General features: G+C 38.3%; 1 protein-coding gene across 1 annotated transcript in view; it reads right to left on the reverse strand.

Annotated features, from left to right (window-relative positions):
- ARHGAP15 (Rho GTPase activating protein 15) overlaps window positions 1–19,685 on the reverse strand; it is a 322,109-nt gene that overhangs the window by 272,726 nt on the left and 29,698 nt on the right. Inside the window, exon 4 of the mRNA XM_068195158.1 lies at window positions 2,095–2,169. Coding sequence (XP_068051259.1) covers window positions 2,095–2,169 — 75 coding nt within the window. The remainder of the gene's footprint in view (window positions 1–2,094; window positions 2,170–19,685) is intronic.

The following is a 19,685-nucleotide window of genomic DNA, read 5'->3' on the forward strand; positions in this document are numbered from 1 at the left end:
ATATATACTGTGTACATGCCAGTTTGTACCTATGGAAAGGCCTGTAGGCCCATGGACAGTGATTCAAGTGACATTCTCAAGCGGGTACAGGAGGATCAGCATGTGCTTCATCTGTAATTTGTACTTATCTCATGTAAATTCCTGTCATGCATATCATCATCACAGAAAACCGAGAGAGAAAGTGGGCAGGGATTATTGTGCAGAGTTATGTCACTATTTATCTAGTGATGGATGGGTGAACTAGCAGAGTTAAAATAAGGTTTAATCCCCATCTCCACCTAGTTCATTTTTTTCCCCCCTCACTTTACATTTTCGATATTTTTTTTCCCCTTCTAAGCCTTCTTTTTTGTGGAATAAAACTTCTGGTGGTTAGCCAGGGCTAGAAATGCCAAACATCATATGAGAAAAGTTATTCTTTTTAATATTTCCATCCATCTGGAAACAGAAACTGGGAGGAGCATTGGCTCTTGATTCAAGCTGTTAATTGCTTCTCTGAATCAGACCCCAAATCTCATGTTTTCAAAGTTTACCAGCCACTTTCCCAAACTGCTATCTTAACCAATCCAGGAATAAAGGAAAATATTATTTTTCAACATCAGATCTGAATCACCTTTGTTGTCAGTTTTGGGAATCTAAGAAGTGGATGTGCTTCCAGATGAAAATGTTACTGCTCAGTCATATTTTCCTTATAATTGTCTTCAGCCAGGATATCAAATCCACTAACAAATATTGGGTATATAAAATATCCTGACTCAAATTACATAGCTCAAGTCTACCATTTGCTATAAATTAAATGGCTCAAAACTGAACAGTAAAAACTGCAAGAGCTGCAGTTAATATGAGCCCCCTCAGTGCTAAGAAAACTCCTTTCACATACATTGCTTTAATTGAATTAGTACAGGCGCTGTACTTAAAATTAGCATGGCCTCCTCTAATTGAAAACGTGCACAGCTTTCTCTTTAATTATCTTTAATTAATATAAATATTAATTAATATAAAGGGCATACATGGATTTATGGAAAAACTACCACAAAGTCAAATAAAAATATATCTAGGATGACCCCAATATTTTTATAATTTTTGTTCGGAGTGCTGCATTCCCCTTGTTTAACACCTGTTAATATCCCCTTTTCTATGCTACTTTTCTTCCAAGAAAACACTTCTAGGACAGCTCAGGATCAACTTGCAATACTTCTGCAAATGGATGCTATTGGACTGAAAAGAATTCCAAATATATGCTAATGATACGCTCTGTTTCTGTCTCAATAAATATCATAATCTGTTGTTAAGCTGCTGCCCTTCCTGCACCTTTTCAACATGTGAAAGGTTGATAAAATGACCCAAAATGCCCTGAAGAATTAGCATAGAAATAGGAAAATGGAATTATTTTGTGGAGTTTGTGTTGATTTGTTTTTAAATTGTTTTTAGAAGAATAGTACAGATGAGAACACATAGTGTAAATATTTGAGTTTCTAAACAAGAATTTAAAAAGACTGTCATTATCATGAGCTAATATTGTTAGAAACTATATGGAAACATAATTATCACTGTATCACTTACAAGTTTTATAATTTTCTTAAGCAGATTTCAAACTTTCTGAATGCATCTAATCCTAAAAAGTTTGTGTAAGTAACAGCACTGCTGGTACCAAACTTTCTTTAATGAATCTGTATTTGCATATTCATTTTATTTTAGCAGAAAAACATGTTTCTCATTCCCCCTTCTAATGTCAAGAATTTACTGGTTTTAATTGAATTATAATATTTCTTATACAAATGAATACTACTATTAAAAACACCTTAATAAGAGCAAAGAGATGACAAAGACTTCTTGCATTCCTTTATGCCAAATATTTACATAGATGAAACCACAGTCAAGTACAACAGAATTAACAGCAAAGTCAAGCTATATAAATGACTTTGTACCTTCTAAAATGATACTTTTTATTGATTAATCAAAGTCCCTCACATCCCCTAACATCTTGAGGCATCCAAATCCTCACATATTCGTTCTTTATTAAAGCAAGTGCAACATTTATGTTATAAACCCTTTAAATAACCAGTGATTTGTCAGCTCTATAGAGTAATTTCTTACTGTTGGGTCCTGGCTACTGATGATGTCTGCAAACGTCAAGTTGTGTTGAGAAAGATTTCTTCTGTGACGATTTATCTGAAGAAGAAGAAGAAATATTTGCATTCAGACAGGATTCAAACACATGCAGGTAAAGATGGACCAACACATTGAGTTACAGGGCACTCACAGCATGCACTGGGTGGAGGTTTGGGGCTTCTTTCTGGTGTTCCTTTGAGCCCTGGGCATTTAAAATGTATAGCTGATATACTCTGCTATAAAACTCTGGTATAATTGTGTTTCTTTGTGATGTCACATTGGCAAATTTACCTAAAAATTAATCAACTGATAATAATAACCTAAATTACGGGGGGTTTTTTTCCCATTAGGAATCTCAAAAATGGTTTAATTGCTTAGGTGCTATTAAACCCATATTAGAGAAATAGGAAAGCTGCTGATTATAACTTCAAGGCCACAAAAAGCAAGTCAATGAGGAAACCAGAAAACAATTGGGCACAAGCACACAAGAATCCAGCAAGTTTCAACTGCTTTAAAGGCTGTTTCTAAAGTCTCCATGACTAAAAGGTTACAGCAATACTGGATTCTGACTCTACAATTGCTCCCAAATACCGAGTCCTTGATTTCCTCCAATTCTCTCATTTCTTTGAGGAAGACACAGTTAACTGTGACTTAATTCTGAAAAATTACTGCTTGATACCAGAAACGATTAAAACAAAATAAGTTGCTTCACAAATCAAGCATGTGGCAGAGCTCAACAGCATTTTATTTCCTTGAAAATCTGCAACAAAAACCAGATCACTCAAAAGTGTGTGCAAGTGTGTGTGTATATATATATATATACACACATAAAACTTTTACTGTTTAAATTCAGTATCAATTAAAAAATAAATAATTACCAGCTGAGGTCCTGTAAAATCTAGTGATTATTTCCTCTTTTAGCTCAAGTCACAAAGCAAACAACAAAATACATTCTCAACTAGTTTCCACTGTATTCATCATAATGCATTCTCTTTTCCCCTATTAAAAGAGAGTTAACCAAAAGTCATAATGTATTCTGTTTATATTCAAGTGTCTGAATACAGAAAATGTTCTTAATTAATCCAGAGGGCCATGCTCAAAAAACAGTTAAACATATTATGATCCCATATTTTTTCTCCACACATTGCTTTCATGTTTATTTGTAAGCACTAAGGTTTTTAAGCCTTGAAATCTATATCCTAGATATTGCTCTACTCTCCGAGTCAGAGCTAATGAGCTTAATGAATTACCAGTTCTAAATTTAATACAAACATTTCAAAGAAAGAGATAAAACATTCTTCACAATTCAAAAGTTTCCCTGACCTATTTATGAAGAATATCACTTAACAATTTCATTAAGGGTGAGTAACAGCTGGTGACATGGCTGTGTCCTAAAGTGTTTTTCTCTCTTAATATTCTGCATCTTAAGCAATCGAGCTTTCATAAGAAATACTTTAGTTAGTGGCAGTCCCTCCTTTGGGGAGAAAAAAAATGTCAGACCACATTTTCTGTATTTTGCAATCTTGTTTTTTAGGAGTGTCATGTTCCTGTTTTATTAGCATGTAGGGTAAACAAGAATGATTTGCTGATGCTATTGAGAGAACTTCTAAGATTACAGTCCTTCTATTTAGATTTTGGATGGTGCTTAATATTAATGCAGGCAGAGACATGTATATAAATTCAAATTAAATTAATTCCATTTATCTTTTTCTTTATCTTTACTGGTAGACAACTCTGAAGGTTCTGTAGGGCCCGAGACATATAGCTAAACTATTCAGGTCTAGATCACAGGAACTCTTTCTTACCCAGATCCCCCACATCCTAATTATTCCTTAGCATACGACAGAGCGCATTGCCCGGCGATGACTTCTCAAATGTATTCTTCACTCATCCAAATTAAATAACAAGGCACACCACCACTCCACAGTGCCTGCTTTAACATTCAGCTGCTCTCTCCAGGAGCCCCATGTGGCTGTTGGGGGCCCTGTGTGCAACTTTGTGAAGTGTGGAGCACTGAGCTGAGCTCTCGGCCGCTCTCTGGTTCAGCGATCAGAGCATTTGCAAAAGAAATGCTCACGTTTGATGCTTGCTAAAAAAGAATTTATCCAGAGCCCTAAATCCATCCACAACAGAATGAAGAAATGAGTAGAAAGTCCTCTTTTTGTAGGCCTAGCAAATTGCTGGGGTGGTGTAATTAAAGGACACTATTCTGGATTTCCAGGAAATATGAAACAACTAAGGAAAATAAAATTCCAGGTGTGGATGGCACTATGTCCTTTAAAAAACCTCTTTGTGTATGCAAAGAAGAAATGTTAGGGAAAACTGCATGAAGGCAAAGGAAAGAATAAACCTCTTACACAATTATTTGATACTTTTGCTAAAAAGGTGTTTCTTTTTGGTAACCCACTAATGTGCAGTCTCGTGCAAAGTCCTGAAGCTCCAAAGTCTGAACCTAGTTACAGATATGCAACCAAAATCCACAATTATGTAAGCCAAGATCCAGCATTTCTGGAAAAAAACGCCCAAATATTTGGCTCACAAGTAGAATTAATGGAACTTCAATAAAGTTCTTACTGATTTCTACCAGCCTTTTGGTTTAGAAATAGAACTTCGGAGAAAATTAATCAAAACAACTTGAAAGAAAGAAACAGAATCATCAGAAGAAATATATTATTTTAGAATGATTTGATAAAATTCCAGCAGGGCTGACAGAAATTTGGTCTTAAATATATTTTACAAATATCAGTGAATGGGTTTGTTACATCACTTCCCTTAAGATAAATCCAGTTGAAAGTTAAAATGTTCTCATCAGAACCTGGGTGACAACAGTCAAGATGGCCATGTTTCAATATACTCACAATTTTCAATGAAATACCAAATTATTCAGAGGGAGGTGTAGGCTCTGTTATTTTCATTATTTCATTCAGCTTTTAATAGACCATAAAGGAGAGAGATTGAGGTGGGTTTTTTTTTCCTCCATAGCTCCATTACGCTAATAAACTCAAGAAAAACCTAAATAATATCTGTCACAAGTCCTCTACCTCACCTCCCAGGGTACGATGAAAGGCAGAGATTTACAGGAGAAGTTCGTGAGATCCCTTTTTGGGAAAGGCAGCTTATCAGCAGTTTTCTGATTTGATGAACATTCTTCAGTCAGCAACAATGTCACCTGCAGCACTAAAAATCCAGTCTGCAAGCGCTTGCAAGTCTGTGGGCAAGTCTGTTTTTGTTAAATTCAGCCTGAGCTGCCCCCACTTCCCTTAGCTAAAGGGGATCCATCTCCTACCAGAGTTATTTCAGCATCTAAGCATTAATCCGTCATCATCCTTCCCACAAAGGCAAAGCCATTCCATGTGCCTGGTACCCCGGTGTGAAGGGACAGCCATCTGACAGCTGCTGTTTGAACAGGGAGGTAAAACACAGGAACCTGATGTTTCATTTAATTTCTCTCTGTGTTCCTGTTTGTTCTTTAAATTCTCCCTCTTTTTCTGGGGATTCATCTTGGCTAAGTCAGCACTACTCTCTTCACACAGTGTGGCATTGATTTAAAAAGAAACTTGGAGGATCCATTTGTTTTTTATTTCCCATTACAGGCATATTTCTAACCTAATTCATCTCGTCAACGAGAAGCAGCAGACTTCTTTTTGATTTCAACCAAACCTAACAAAAGCAACCAGCATTACTCAAAATGCTGCTCCAGTGCAAAGTACAGACAATTAATTATTTCCTGAAATGTCATTCTGAATTCACTTGTATCCCTAAGTAATTAAGATAATTGTATGACCTTTCTAGGTGGCTTTCAAGATTGTCAAGTAAGTTACTCACCACAGATTATTTATCCACAAACACCACTTACAAGTAGCCTGGGAAAACCATGGTTTTCTCAAACAAGCAGCACCTGGTCCAACAGAGCTCTGCTTTGGACGGGAAACTCTAAACGACATCTACCTGCTGTTTTCTCCATCATTCACAGTATTGCTCTGCCAAGAAGAAGGTTCTCATGGAGGGTTTCATAGATTTCTACCAAAACCCTTTCATGCTGTTCATGGTTTGACCTTTCTTTTCAGGGCTCTAGCTATTGTTTTGTTTCATCCTGCCAACACTGCAACCACGTATGTGGAGATTCCTTTATAAATAACCAAAAAAAGAGAGAAATCCCCTACTGTTGAGCCCTACTGCTGCCTGATGCTCTGCTCTGGACCCAATCCAGCAAAGCACTCTGCAGTGGCCTTAAGTGTTTTTCTGGATCAGGGCCAGAACACTCCATTCTTTACAGGATCGAACTTACTGGTGGCAGCTTGAAAGTTTTGCAATAAAAGTACAAACTAGTCACATAAACTTTTGTGGAAACCATTCCCTCAACAGAGAAGGAGGGGTGACACCTGATTTAGTGATGCCTGTGGTCATTTCGTTCCCAGTCACTCCCAAACTGCAGTGACAGCTCATAATCGCTTAGATAAAGAAACTTAACAGAAATCTATTGTAGCATTTCTTAATGGGCACGTTCCTTGAAAGACACCTATGCAATGGCAATGGCAAGGAGAATCCTGTAACATTTCACTCACTGCCATGCTCAAAAGTGACTCGTTCTCAAGATCCAATCTTGAGCAGTATGGCAAGCCCATCGTTATCTACAGAAATTATTTGGAAACAGCTGAGTTATGTTATGATTTCATGTCATCTGTGAAAGGCACTGAGAAAATCCCACAGGCCTCCCTACTCAGAGATGCCCCTTTGTAATTTTCAAGGGTATTTCATGACATGAAAATTGTGAGAGCCTTCAAAGTGACAGAGGGAAGGGTTAGATTATAGGTCAGGAAGAAATCCTTCCCTCACCCAAGGGTGGTGAGGCCCTGGCACACGATGCCCACAGAAGCTGTGGCTGCCCCATCTCTGGAAGTGTCCAAGGCCAGGTTGGATGGGGCTTGGAGCAACCAGGGATAGTGGAAGGTGTCCCAGACCATGGCAGGGGGTGGCACTGGATGGCATATAAGGTACCTTCCAAGACACACACTACTGTATGACTACTCAATTCTATTCATTTCATTTCAGCAGATAAGGAATTTTTATCCATTATCAAGAAATAGAGGATGTCAAGAAACAGCATGAACTCTCCCATTCCTCCCCCACACTGCTGCAGATGCTCAGTACATTTGAGCTCTGCCATCTCTCAGCACAAGACCCCTTCCAGCCCTGGGGAAACCTCCATGTCCCAGTGGGCTCCCTGCCCATAGCCACTGGCACTCCTGCCTTGCTCCTAACACCATCCTCCTGAGGATTAGAACCACATGGTTTATGTTTTCTTTTTCCCTCTTCCTGGTCTCAAAGAGGTTTCTTCAGGAACAAAAAGGTAATGAGACTAAAGGTAGTATAATATGATATTAGGTCTCATGCTTTTTTTTCCAAGGCTTGTAGGAGAGAGACACACAAAATGCAGTTTCAGTCCTGCCCCCACCAGCCCAGATTTGCTCCTCACCCTCCATCCCCAGGCTCCTGAAAACTCATTACCACGCAGGTGACCGAACGCTTTGCTCAGGAATAGGAACTTGCATGGATGGAGCTTTTGTGCGCTGGCTACAGACCAGATAATCTCTCCATGCATCATTTAATAAGAAAACCACTTCACAGTCCTCACAGTCCTATGCCACATATGACATACTCTCAGCAGAATCGGCAGCCTGAAATTGGCGGGGGGAAGAGAAAAAGCAGCAAGCAGGACTGTGCTGCCTTCGCCTTGCGCGCCTCCCTTTGAGCACACTGCCCTCTACGCTCAGCTCACTTCTCCAGAGCCTCTGAAAATAATGATAATGGTTTTGCTTCCCTTGACCTCTTGCTCCCTTATAAATCAGAATCCTATAGACCTTTCCCACAGTGTGAGGGTCCTCCTTTGTATCCGAGCCTGTGAAGGTGGGTATTTTTTATCAAGGCAATATAACCACGTGGGCGTGCTGCTCCCTGGCTTCAGGACTTGCTGTAGACGAGCACCACGGTGCCTCTGCTGGGGAATATCTCCATTTATCTTCATTCATGAAAGAAGACCAAAATAATTACTCAGATCCTAGTTTAAATTTCAGCTCAGTGTTAAGATGAGCTCATTCTCTGTGATCAGAGACTCATTAATCACGAGTTTGATTACAAACCAGAGCTTGTTTGAAACTATGTTGCCTTCTTTCCCCAAATTATTGGAGGGGTGTTCTAAATTTGGGGTATCCATTTTGGGCTAATATTTTAAGTCCATGAATTAGCCTTCCCTGGTACTATTCTCTATTAATGGCTTGCTGTTTCCCAGGAGCAGATTTTTCCCTAGAGTGGGAGCCCTTTTGTTCCTCTCTAGTCACTCGAATGGCCTTTGAAATTTGTCCAATTGATCCTTGCTTTGAGGGAGTCCCAGCTGATGTAGTTGGCTTCATTTTTAGCATTTTCAGGAGTAGGAGAAGTGCCAAAAGCCTATGTAGAAGAAGAGACAGCTACAAAAGGTTCTTACCACCCATATGCGTTCAAGAAATCCCAGGGCTGCTCTAAATTTGACTGTGGGTCACTCGGATTCGTGTACCTGGGGATCCAACCATCACAAAGGAACCAACAGCTGTGCTGCCTCTAATCCGCAGGATTTCCAACTGGAAATCAAGCTGGAACCCGGTCTCTAAGCTTCAATATGCTTTAATTGCATTAAACACAATCCTCATCGATTCCAGGAAAGAACATTAAAAGTGGGACTTCTGATACATTTCTATTTGCCTTTTCTGTTACAGCCTGTAATATGCAACAAAATGCAGCAAGGTACACACTGTGACAGCATTCATCCAGCCATACATGAAAAGGTATATTAAGAAATCTAATGTATTGATAGGTTTCCTATTCTGATTTTTCTATTCATCACACAGTCATTACTTTTGGTTCACTGTGATATCTTAATATATTTATCTAAACTATTGCAGGTGATTTGGTAAAATTACAGATGAGTAGTGCAGCAATAGTAGAGAAAATATGGAGTAAAAACAGCAGGAATAAAAATGCAATGACTATCAGAGCTTCACTGTTCTTTGCCTCTGACATCTATGTCTGCAAAACTGCTCTTTGATGTTATGGCTATAAAAGGTAAAAATCAAAGTTAATACAGACATAGAGTAATGATAGATTATCTTTTCATGTCCCCTCTGGATCTTAGAAAAATAAAGACAATAAATGTGAGAACTCAGCTGTGACAGCAAACTGTGTCAGCAACTCTGACCTGAAATTGCACCCCAGAACTGTAGTCTCAGGGTAAAAGGAAAGCAAAAAAATATCATTAAAACTTGCTAAGTAAATGTGCAAAAACATCTACAAGAATTGCCTTTACAAAATCACATCCAGCACATACACTACGATCAAAATGCACTCAAAAGCTCTCTCCTGAAAGGACTGTCTTACAGAAAAGCATAATTAACATTGATGTCACACTCCTGCAAGTCATCCATTGCTGTTTGCCATATAAATACCCTTGTAGAAAATAATATTAATATTCCTAGACAAATGCTCAGTCCTCTCCAGTGGACCCCACGTTAGCACGTCGCTTTATCCTGCCTACCTAATTCCTTCTTTCGGATTTAAACAAGCCAAAAACTCACCTTATGCCACTGCAGAAGCAATTTTTATTTTTGAAGGTTAATCCAACTCAGCAGGATTTAGGGATGGCACTTTTGCTTGGTCGTAGGCATGTTGGCTCAGGCCAGACAGCTGTTTGGACATTCTCCACTGGGAATCTTGCCCTCAACACCCACAGTTGATGCACATACATGGTCTACTGGCTGCCTACTTCCATGCCCATCTGTTCAGATGGCATGGTGCCCACTCACAAGTTCGCTGGATCCTTGCCCTTAGTGTGTAGATGCCAGGCAATGATGGGCTTAGATGGGCAGCCTGCAAAATACTGAAAGTGATCATTTTTTTCCTGTAGGAAGTCCTTCCTCTGCAATAGCACTGAAGCATGGGCACCACATGCTACCCTACACTTAATAACACCTGTGGACATATATGTGCCAGGAATGGAAAGGGAGGGGGGGAATGTGCTTGTGGGGGAAAATACAAAGTGGAATGATACAAAAAATTTTCAAGGATTCCTGTGTAAGTATATACTTTCCATTGCCCATGGCAGTGGAGGGACACCCAGGGTAACAGGGAACAAAGTGGCTCAAGCATCAGAGCAGCAAAGCTGTGGCCACGCTGCCCAGAGCACAGCCTGGTTTACCCTGACTCCCACTTCTGATACCCAACTTCCCTACAGCTACCTTGGCTACTGCACACCACTCACTGTGCACTCAAAGTGTATAAAAATCAAAACCAAATCGTACCAAAACCAGTGTGAAGTAAACCCAGACCTGTCTAAACTTCAACACACATTCTACATACACCACACAGCACAAAATATTCCATGGGAAGCCGTGGCACCAGTAAAGGTAGCCAGGAAATAAGTCATTTTAACAAAGGTCCATTTTAACTTCTGTCATCATTGCCCTTTGAAACAATAACTGAGAAAACTGTATATGGTGACAAGAGATTATTTCAGATAATTTAGTAGAAAAGAAAAGGTTCTCTTATTTTTTTTCCCCAAGTCCAAAATTCAATCTTATTGCAGCTATCTTAGGACAAAGAAGCAACTTCAATAAAAATATAATTTTCTTCCCTAGTTCAATTAACAGTAAATCAACATATAACAATAATTTTATTGCTTGAAATAAGCTACTTAAAAAATTAATACTTTATTAACTATTTCAAACAGATATATTTTATTTACATTTTTATTGAAATTATTTGAACCTATAAGGCACTTTTGTGCCTATAAATCCCAAAGTATTTCCACAGGCCATCCATTCTTTAGTTGTTCTTCATATTTTGTGTGGGAGTCTTTAGAAAAATCAGAGAGACTCTGCTCTTTGATTAGATGAACTAAACTTTTAGAAGGAGAGAGGGGGAAATCAGAGAGTGATCAAGCAGAGTATTTCCAGTGTAGTCTTTCAGGAATCCTCCTTCCTACCAACACTGTGGTGTCCAAACTATCAGTCTTACAAACATCCATGGAAAAATTAACAAACTGAGTTGCAAATACCCATGAAACATATCGATATAATTATGCCAACAAGTGTTTCTTTCTCTTTTTTCTTCCCCTTCCCCTCGCTGAGTGCACCTCAACAATGCTCCAACAATTTTGGGTGTGCGCGAGCAGGCTGGAAAGGGAGATAAATCTACAAGGCTGGATCTGCAGCCTGGCTCAGGACTCTTATGGAGTCAGCAGTGTGCTGTGCTTGGAGGCACATTTAAGCTGTGTCTAACTTAGTGTTTACTCTGGGGTGACTGGATTTGAGCGTGCTGTCCCTGCCCCAGAGAATTGTTTGCTGTGCGGAGACATCAGTCTTGTCTTTGAGCATGCTCCGCCGAGTCACTCATGTGTGGCTGCTTGATCTGTTTGGGTCTGGACATATTGTCAAATCCTTGTGTCCAAGTTCCACGGGAGCAGTGCCGAAAATGTCCTGGCTCCAGAATGAAATTAGATTTATACAGAACACAAGCCAAAATAGTCGCTATGAACATCCAGTGACAAAAATCAAAGAATCAGAATAAAAAGTGGTTTGCTCTGACGCTCGAGTTTAGTTCAACTTCTTTAATCCGAAGGGAAAAGAAACCACTAAGAGCACCTCCTTTCTAGCTTTTAGGCTCTTGATTCCAGGCAAAGCAGAGGTGAAACACTGGCTTTTACAATGGAAAGTCCTTTGTTTCCCTCAGTGCAGAAATTCTCACAAAGAACCTTTTTGTGTGATTGAAAGGAGTATCTTCTAACACAGGTCACGGCTGACAACCCCATAGCTAAATCTTATTAAAAACTGTTCAGAGACCAAAATTAGAGACTGTAATACAGAACCACTTGGATACCTGTCAGATTGATAATATCTAGATGGCCATCTAACTTGCCACCTGCTCTCCCTTCCCTTTGCACTAATAACCTGAATAAGCTTGTGAATACTTTTCCCCCAGTCTTGTTGGCTCATATTAGTCTTTCATACCATCAAGACCTGCAATCTCTTAAAAAAGTCAGTTTTGCTTATTAGCATTGTTCAGAGCGCCAAGTTACAGATTGCAGCACAAGAAAGAATGAAGCAAAGTTTTCAAACCGATTTTCCCAGGTGCCATTATAAACATTAACATGAAAGAAAGAGTAATCAAGATAATAACTGATTTACTTCAAGTAGCTTTTTAAGCAAATGGGTAATTTTGCAAAGGTCAGTTAGCAGGATGACTCCTTCCTATTAGATTTGACACCACAATATTCAGCTAGGAAAAGAATGAAAATATTTAAAAGCCTAACTTTTCTCCCCTCTTCCTTGGAGATTTCTCAGTTTTATATTTAATCACAACCTTGCAGCAAACCAGGTAGGACAGCAGTGATTGCTAGTGCTGCTACCCAGCTCAGGGATTCTCCATTTACAATTTGCCTTTATTTCACACAAAATTAATATCCTAGCATTTTTACCACAACCTGCTGACACAGTAAAACCATGATAATGTGAAGGTTAGGGCTTGGCTGGGGGTTTTTCAAATACCAAAGTCAGTTCTTCAAATTTGTATCAGACTTTAGGATTCGTGATGAGACTCTTTGTCACAGACATTCAAAAAAAAAAAAAAAAGAGAAAAAGTGTAATCTATTTGTGATCTATTTGTGTCTTGGCAAAATTAGAACCACAATTGCAAAACTCTATTCTTCATATTGCTTAAGTGCTATTTCATTATTTGCCCTTCAGAGACATAGAAAAATTTCCAAAAATCTACTCTACAAGCTGGGCCATGTCCTGAGGAGAGCACTGGGGACAGGGAATACTCCTGATCCACACTGAACCTCCTGGTATTACTCCTGTGGCATCACACAAACTTCTGAAGTGTCTAGACAGATTGAAAATTGCCCCTGATTTGATTTTCCTAATTCTGTTCTGATAGGAAAAAGTCACCTATTTTTCAAAACATTAAAAAAAAATACTCTCTGCAATACAAAGATCATCCACTGCTATCCAAGATGTGGGCAGTGTATAAAGGCAGCACTTACACAAGAGAAATAATTTACCTTATTAAAAACCCCAAAATTATACATCTATATAATTCATAAAAAAACCCCAAACAACCATCCAGCAACTCGAGAAAACAAATGAACCAAACATTGTTAGAAGCTTTGGTGGCACACAAAAACAGGACTTTAACTGCATATTTCAGTGCATATATCATGTTGTACATACATAAAGACCATACTCTCAGCAAAGTCACAAATAATGTAAGGAAAAAGGTTTTGATTTATCACTTTTGTGCTTGGTTTCTTCCTCTTTCAGCCTCAGCTCAACAAAGGATTTCAAAGAGCAACTGCCACCAGATTGCTTTGCTTCTCCACCCCACGACATGGATGAGGAATCAAGATGGCACCACTTATGAAAATGTTTATATAAATATTTTATCCAAACTATGCTGGACTTAGCATATGCTGAATATTTCTCTCTGATAACTCCCTGGAAGGGACACATTTCTTGGTTGAAGGCATGAAAACACAATGAATTTACCAATTCTCTTGGTAGTTTCCCACTAGTCTTTTGCAAAATGTGCTGTAATTCTCATTTTATTTTGGGGGGGTTCCAACTTCCTGACATTTCATCTTGTATACCCATTTCCCACTACATTAAAGAACTCCGGTGCCCAATGTTGTCCCATAATGTACGAAAGAGAAATAATTTGCCTTTCAACTTCTTTCAATAATTTAAACATGCTGAGGTCTGTAGGTCCTTCATTGTCAAGACGATTTTCCTAACCTCACTTTTTTTCTTGTTTTCCCTCTTCCTTGCATAATCTTAATTATTTTAGAATCACTGTTTTGATTTTTTACTCATCAATGCCACTAACAGATATAAGCATTTGCCATCTCCATGCTTCATTTTCACTCACAATGGTCAGCTCAAACTTCTTGACCCCAAAACACCCACAAAAGCTACGTTTTACAGCAAAATCCCAGAACACAGTTCCTAATTCTGGGTGCAGCACGGCCTGTTTCCCATATGTACATACATTTGGATAAATTAAAATTTTCAGCCATTAAGCTATCTGAATCACTCTCCACGAGTGCCTTCACCCAGACCTATTTGCCAGTCCATCAGTCTTTGCTTTATTTTCAAATGTTATTAGAACTGTTCTATTTACTTCCATATCATGGATAAAAAGAGTGATTAGTGTCAAGCTTAATTCTAGTCCCTGGAGAACAACTCTAAAAATTCACCCAGTCGATGATTCCCCAGGGACTACTTTCCAAAACGTGTAAATTAATCAGTTCTTAATCCATTTAATGTGTGCTTCACTGATACAGCACATAACTAATATTTAATCAGAATGTCACGTACTATTAAGTCAAGTGACTTAAAAACTTTCACTGCACAAGTATGGCTCCTTTTCCAACCAGGCTTACATCAAAAAATAATCCATTTGGTTGCATTTTTAAAATTTGTTATTTTTTCACTTATTATGATTGACATCAATGATATTCCTATTTTTTAATTGAACCCTGGAACATTTTTCCATTAATTGACCCAATACTCTTACAGGATAATTTGACTGTGAAATTTTCCAAGACATGTCATTTTCCTTTTCTGAACACTGGCATAGTGATTGCCCCTTTTTTAAATGTTGTAATATCCATGACAACTAAATATTTACAATTTAAATGAACAGGCATGGACCACCTCAGAAAACTCTGCAAGGTTGTAGTAAGACATTTATTTAGGTTTCCTAAAATTTTGCCAGATATTGGTGGTTTCTTCTGAAATGAACATTCAACAGGCTTTCAGTCATTAATAGGATAGAAAGTTCATCATCACTTTCTCATAATCAAGCCATGTGATTTTCAGAAAACACCAAACAAATCACAAACACAAAACCTCACAAATATTTATTCATTATTCTGTTTTTTTCTGCATCACTGTTATAAGCCTCATCATCTGAGCAGTGAGACTGTAACAGCACAGAATTAAGCTCTTAAAAATAGAGATAAAACAAATTTATTGAAATTATTCCTGTGCACAGAGATCAGAACTTAAAGAATTTGGAAACTTTCAGGACACGGGGAATGCCTCCTTTTTGTCCAGCACCGGAGGGCTTGCAGGATTCCCCTCGGCATACAATACCTGGGGTGAAGTTGGTTGTAGGGAATGTTTTATACACATTTTAACATCTGTCTGCTTTCCACTGTGTAAAGGACCCATCTTTGCCTGTAACAAGTGCCATCACAAAAAACCAATCAATTAGCCAATATAGCCCAGTTTGTCACTGCCTAGATTCAGTGACTATAGATTTATAAACTGCTGAATGCATAATACATAATAATATCTGATAGATAGAACAAAACTATCTGGACTCTACAGCTTCCATGTGCTAAAATAATGAAGTTAATGTTGCAGTACCCTGTGTTTTATACAATCACCTCTTTTTCTGTGAGGAAAGTTGCCAAATCAAAAATGAGATATTTTCTCTAATTTATGCAGGTGCACACAAAACCAGGAAGGAAGAGGCAGGCTGGTGTACTGTGACACGCTGATTTTTTAAACACCTTGCAGGTTTAAGCATGTGTGTGGTTACAGTGGAGAATAAGGGAAGATAAATCCACCTAAATTATAATTCCTTCAGTCACTTATTACCTATTGCCATAGAAACAAATTCACAAACTATTTTCCCTGTGGCGCTAAAAGTATCAAAATTGATCTTAAAATGTTCTACTGTCAGTATACAAAGAGCCATTCGCTTCCCAGCTCAAATATCCAAAATACTGTAGATGGAGTCTGACCTAAATAAATTCTACTCCAGATCTGAAGATCATCAGATCCATTACACAAAGCCATTCAGGCACAGAGTGGTGGTTGCAAATGTTCAGATAAATTAGCATAAAGGCACATGTATCTCTAATAGGTTAATAAGTACAACCAGTGGGAAGTGAAAATGGTTGTTTGTCTATAGACTACTGTGAGAATTCATCATTTATGGGGGGAATGCACACACAAACGTGTGACAGCGATTTTTCTTCCCCACCCCCCCGCCAAACGCCATTATTTTGATAATTATTGAAAGATTAGGAGGTAGCCAAACAGTGTGGATGGAATTTTCTGGAAATGGTTTTGATCTGCTTTGCAAGTGATATTTTTGCGAGCCTAACACCCCCTGTTTTGTAGGTCACACGGATATCCACAGACTGTGGATACTGAAGGCGCTTGTCCTTCAGCCTTCTGCCTCACCACATGATTGAGCATCCATATACCTTACAACCATACACCCTGTCGAGTGTTATTCTCTTACATATCACAATTTACCTCGCTTCCTCCACTCAAACATGCAACCAAGCTGAGCAACAAGCTGCTTCAGCTGCCATGTCATTTCAGTTTTTACACATCTTCTCTTTTTATGTGTGCTCTACATCTCCGTGATGTCTCATCTCCCCGTTCCACTGCCATAGGCTACGAGTCAGGAACAAAGCTCAGGCTCAATGTCAAACAGAGTGAAAATGGGAAAATATCATAGAAGAGAAAATTAATGGGCACAAACACAGCTCTGAAACTTCCATCCTTGTGGGCTTTGCAACTTCCCATCATTTCTTGGCAAAATATGAAGGAGAAGGGAGTAAGGGTATTTCTACAGAAAATGCCTCAAAAAGGTATTTAGCTAAGGAAAATACAAATCCAAAATTTTGAAGTGGAAGAGTCATGCTTGCATATTAAAAAAGTAAATAATCTTGTAAATGTGAAGTCAGGGCCTTTAATTTGGAAAAAAAAAAAAATTTATTTCCACTCTCCACCATTTTCCTGCTGTCCTACTTTCCTTGCCTGACCACCATGGTCTACTGAGGTTCATGTTTCCAAAAATGCCTCAGCAATAAATAGTCCCAAGTCTGACACACAGGAACAAACCCTGAGGCTGGAATCATGGCTCTTCTGCATGAACCGAGGTCTTTCACTCATTTCAAACAGGGAAAATTTCAAGGTGAAACACACAAAAAATTGCTCTTGTCAACAGGTTCGTTAGCTGTGTCTTTAAAACAAAAATGGTGCCTTTCAACTTTTCTCACTGTTTTTTGGGGTTTTTTTCTGCAATAAAAAATTTGGGGTTTCAGGCAAATGATGATGTTTGCAACCCACATCATGAAAAATCAAAATTAACCACACAACCCCCAAACCCCAGTGCTTTAAAAATGGTTGATCCTACCCACGTGGATATGGCAAATTCCATTGTATGGAATCAAGGTCTTGGATATCATTAGACATTTGGCCACCCTGAAATCTAATTCATGGCTTAAGACTTTCTAAAAAATAGAGATTGTATTTTTCTGAAAAAAATAGAAGACCCAGGGCAAAAGAAAAAGGGGATGCTTCAGTTATATTCTTAAATTGTAGAATTATCTTGCTGTAGAAAACATAGTATTGTTTAGAAACCTGTCTCTCTCATCTCCAAAAGAGCTATTTTTTTAAAAAATAGCACTCCTCTTTTTGTCAGTCACCAAAATCAAACACAAGCATAAATGCTAGTATGTCAAATATTAACATTGGTATTTATTTGGATCCAGGTACTTGATTTATCAGCCAAATTATTTATTCAAGAGGTAACACCATACTTCATGTAACCCAGTTTTGTATTGTGTGCAAACCTTACCTGAATATATTATGTGCAAACTTAATAAACCTTTTCACTTTTCAATTTCAGTCCTTCATTTTTTCACTGTTTGAAACATATAATTTATTTTTTGTACTAACATGCTATAACTGCACTTACTGCAAACTGTATACATACTTTTATTATCTTTCAGATGAGCAAGCCAAAGTCAAAAAATAAAATGTCCTTTTTTTGGGGTGGGGGATGAATTCATTCATGATGTATTTTCAGTCTGTTTATTAAGTAATCATATCTGGGTACAAGTGTCAACACAATTTACGTTTTGAATAATGTGAAGCAGATAACCTCAATTAACAAGTAATTAGAGTCATTTTCCTATTAAGCAGTTTCCCTAATTGTTTTTGAAACCTGGAACTAAAATTGTAATAAATAATAAGCGGCCAAAACATGTCCCTGCATTAGTTTAATCTGGGCTCTTCCAGTGGAGCCTGGGAAAAAAAGCAGCAGAAATAAGGGCTGCCTCCTTATGAGATACTGAGAGAAGAGGGAAATACTTTGAATATTTTGTAGCTGTGGACTCTTCATAGTGTACTCTTCTGCTGTTTTGTTCTTTGTTTTTGTTTTTTTTTTTTAATTGATATTATTTCCTTTCCCTCTTTTTTTTTCTCCCCCATGACTTCATATATGAACTTTTAACATATGGGATATTTGACTTAATCATTGCTCTGGATTGATTAGAGCTCATCAGGGAAACACTATCTCCCCAGTGAACACAGAGGGTGTGATCTCAGCTGAACTACATTTTATAGTAATACAAATTAATTTGATCCCTTACATTCTACCTTGTCAAGCACACCATGCCTCTCTTTATGTAAAGTAATAAATATCAACCTGTTTTTCAACACAAATAAAACAACTTGTGTGTTTGCTGCTGGCCAAAAAAAAAAAGTCCTTCACTTGAATATCAGTCTATAAATAGATACCTGTCATATCTCAAGTACAATAAATGAGCTTAGAGAACATAAAAATTTCACATGTATTTCTCTGCTCACACTGCATGGTCTCATGGAGAACACCTAGGTTGCACTCTGTCTGTCACATCCAAAAATGGGGGAAAATAATTTTCTAGCTGAAAACAAGAAAAGATCCAGCAGCTGCTCCTCACCCAGAGCCAAAACAAACAAGTGAACTAAAAACTAACAGAAAAGCTACACAAAAATCCCAGAAAAAAAAAAAAAGGAAAAAAAGAAAGAAAAAAGGAAAAGAGCAAGTGCAATAATATGGGACTGCCCCATTCCTGGACATGTCCAAGACCAGGTTGGATGGAGTTCTGAGTAGCCTGGTCTGGTGGAAGGTGTACCTGCCCATGGCAGGGGATGGAACTGGATGAGCTTTATGGTCCCTTCCAACACAAACCATTCCCGGGTTTTATGATTCTATTCTCTTCACCCACAAACTCCAGCCCAAGCCAGAGCCTCCTGTCCTGCAGTTCCACTTATCACAATTTCAGCTGCTAGGAGATACCATTTTCACCTGAAGGAGAGGAAAGAGATGGAATTCTCCTAGGCCATGAAGGAACCAAGGGACCCGAGTCTACTCAAAAAGGCTCTTGGCACATTTCTAACTGGTCTTCACCCTCCACCCCACAAACACTTGGCTGTTGGCTTTAAGTCTACAGGAAATTTTGCCAGCCTTGGAAGAGTACAAGATTTCTATTTACTCAATTTTTTTTACAAAATTTCAATAAAGCAGCAAATCAAAACCAGACCCCTCAAAATAAAAATTAAAAACCCTAGGAAGACAGCCTGAGAAATTCCAGGAAAAACTGGCAGCTACAGAAGGACATGATCTGTCCAGAAGGAATATAAACATTTAAATAACTTGCTGGAAATTAGACTTTGTGAAAAATACCATTGATTCCTTTC

This window comes from Anomalospiza imberbis, chromosome 7 (assembly GCF_031753505.1).
Source record: "Anomalospiza imberbis isolate Cuckoo-Finch-1a 21T00152 chromosome 7, ASM3175350v1, whole genome shotgun sequence".
NCBI classification, from domain to species: domain Eukaryota; kingdom Metazoa; phylum Chordata; class Aves; order Passeriformes; family Viduidae; genus Anomalospiza; species Anomalospiza imberbis.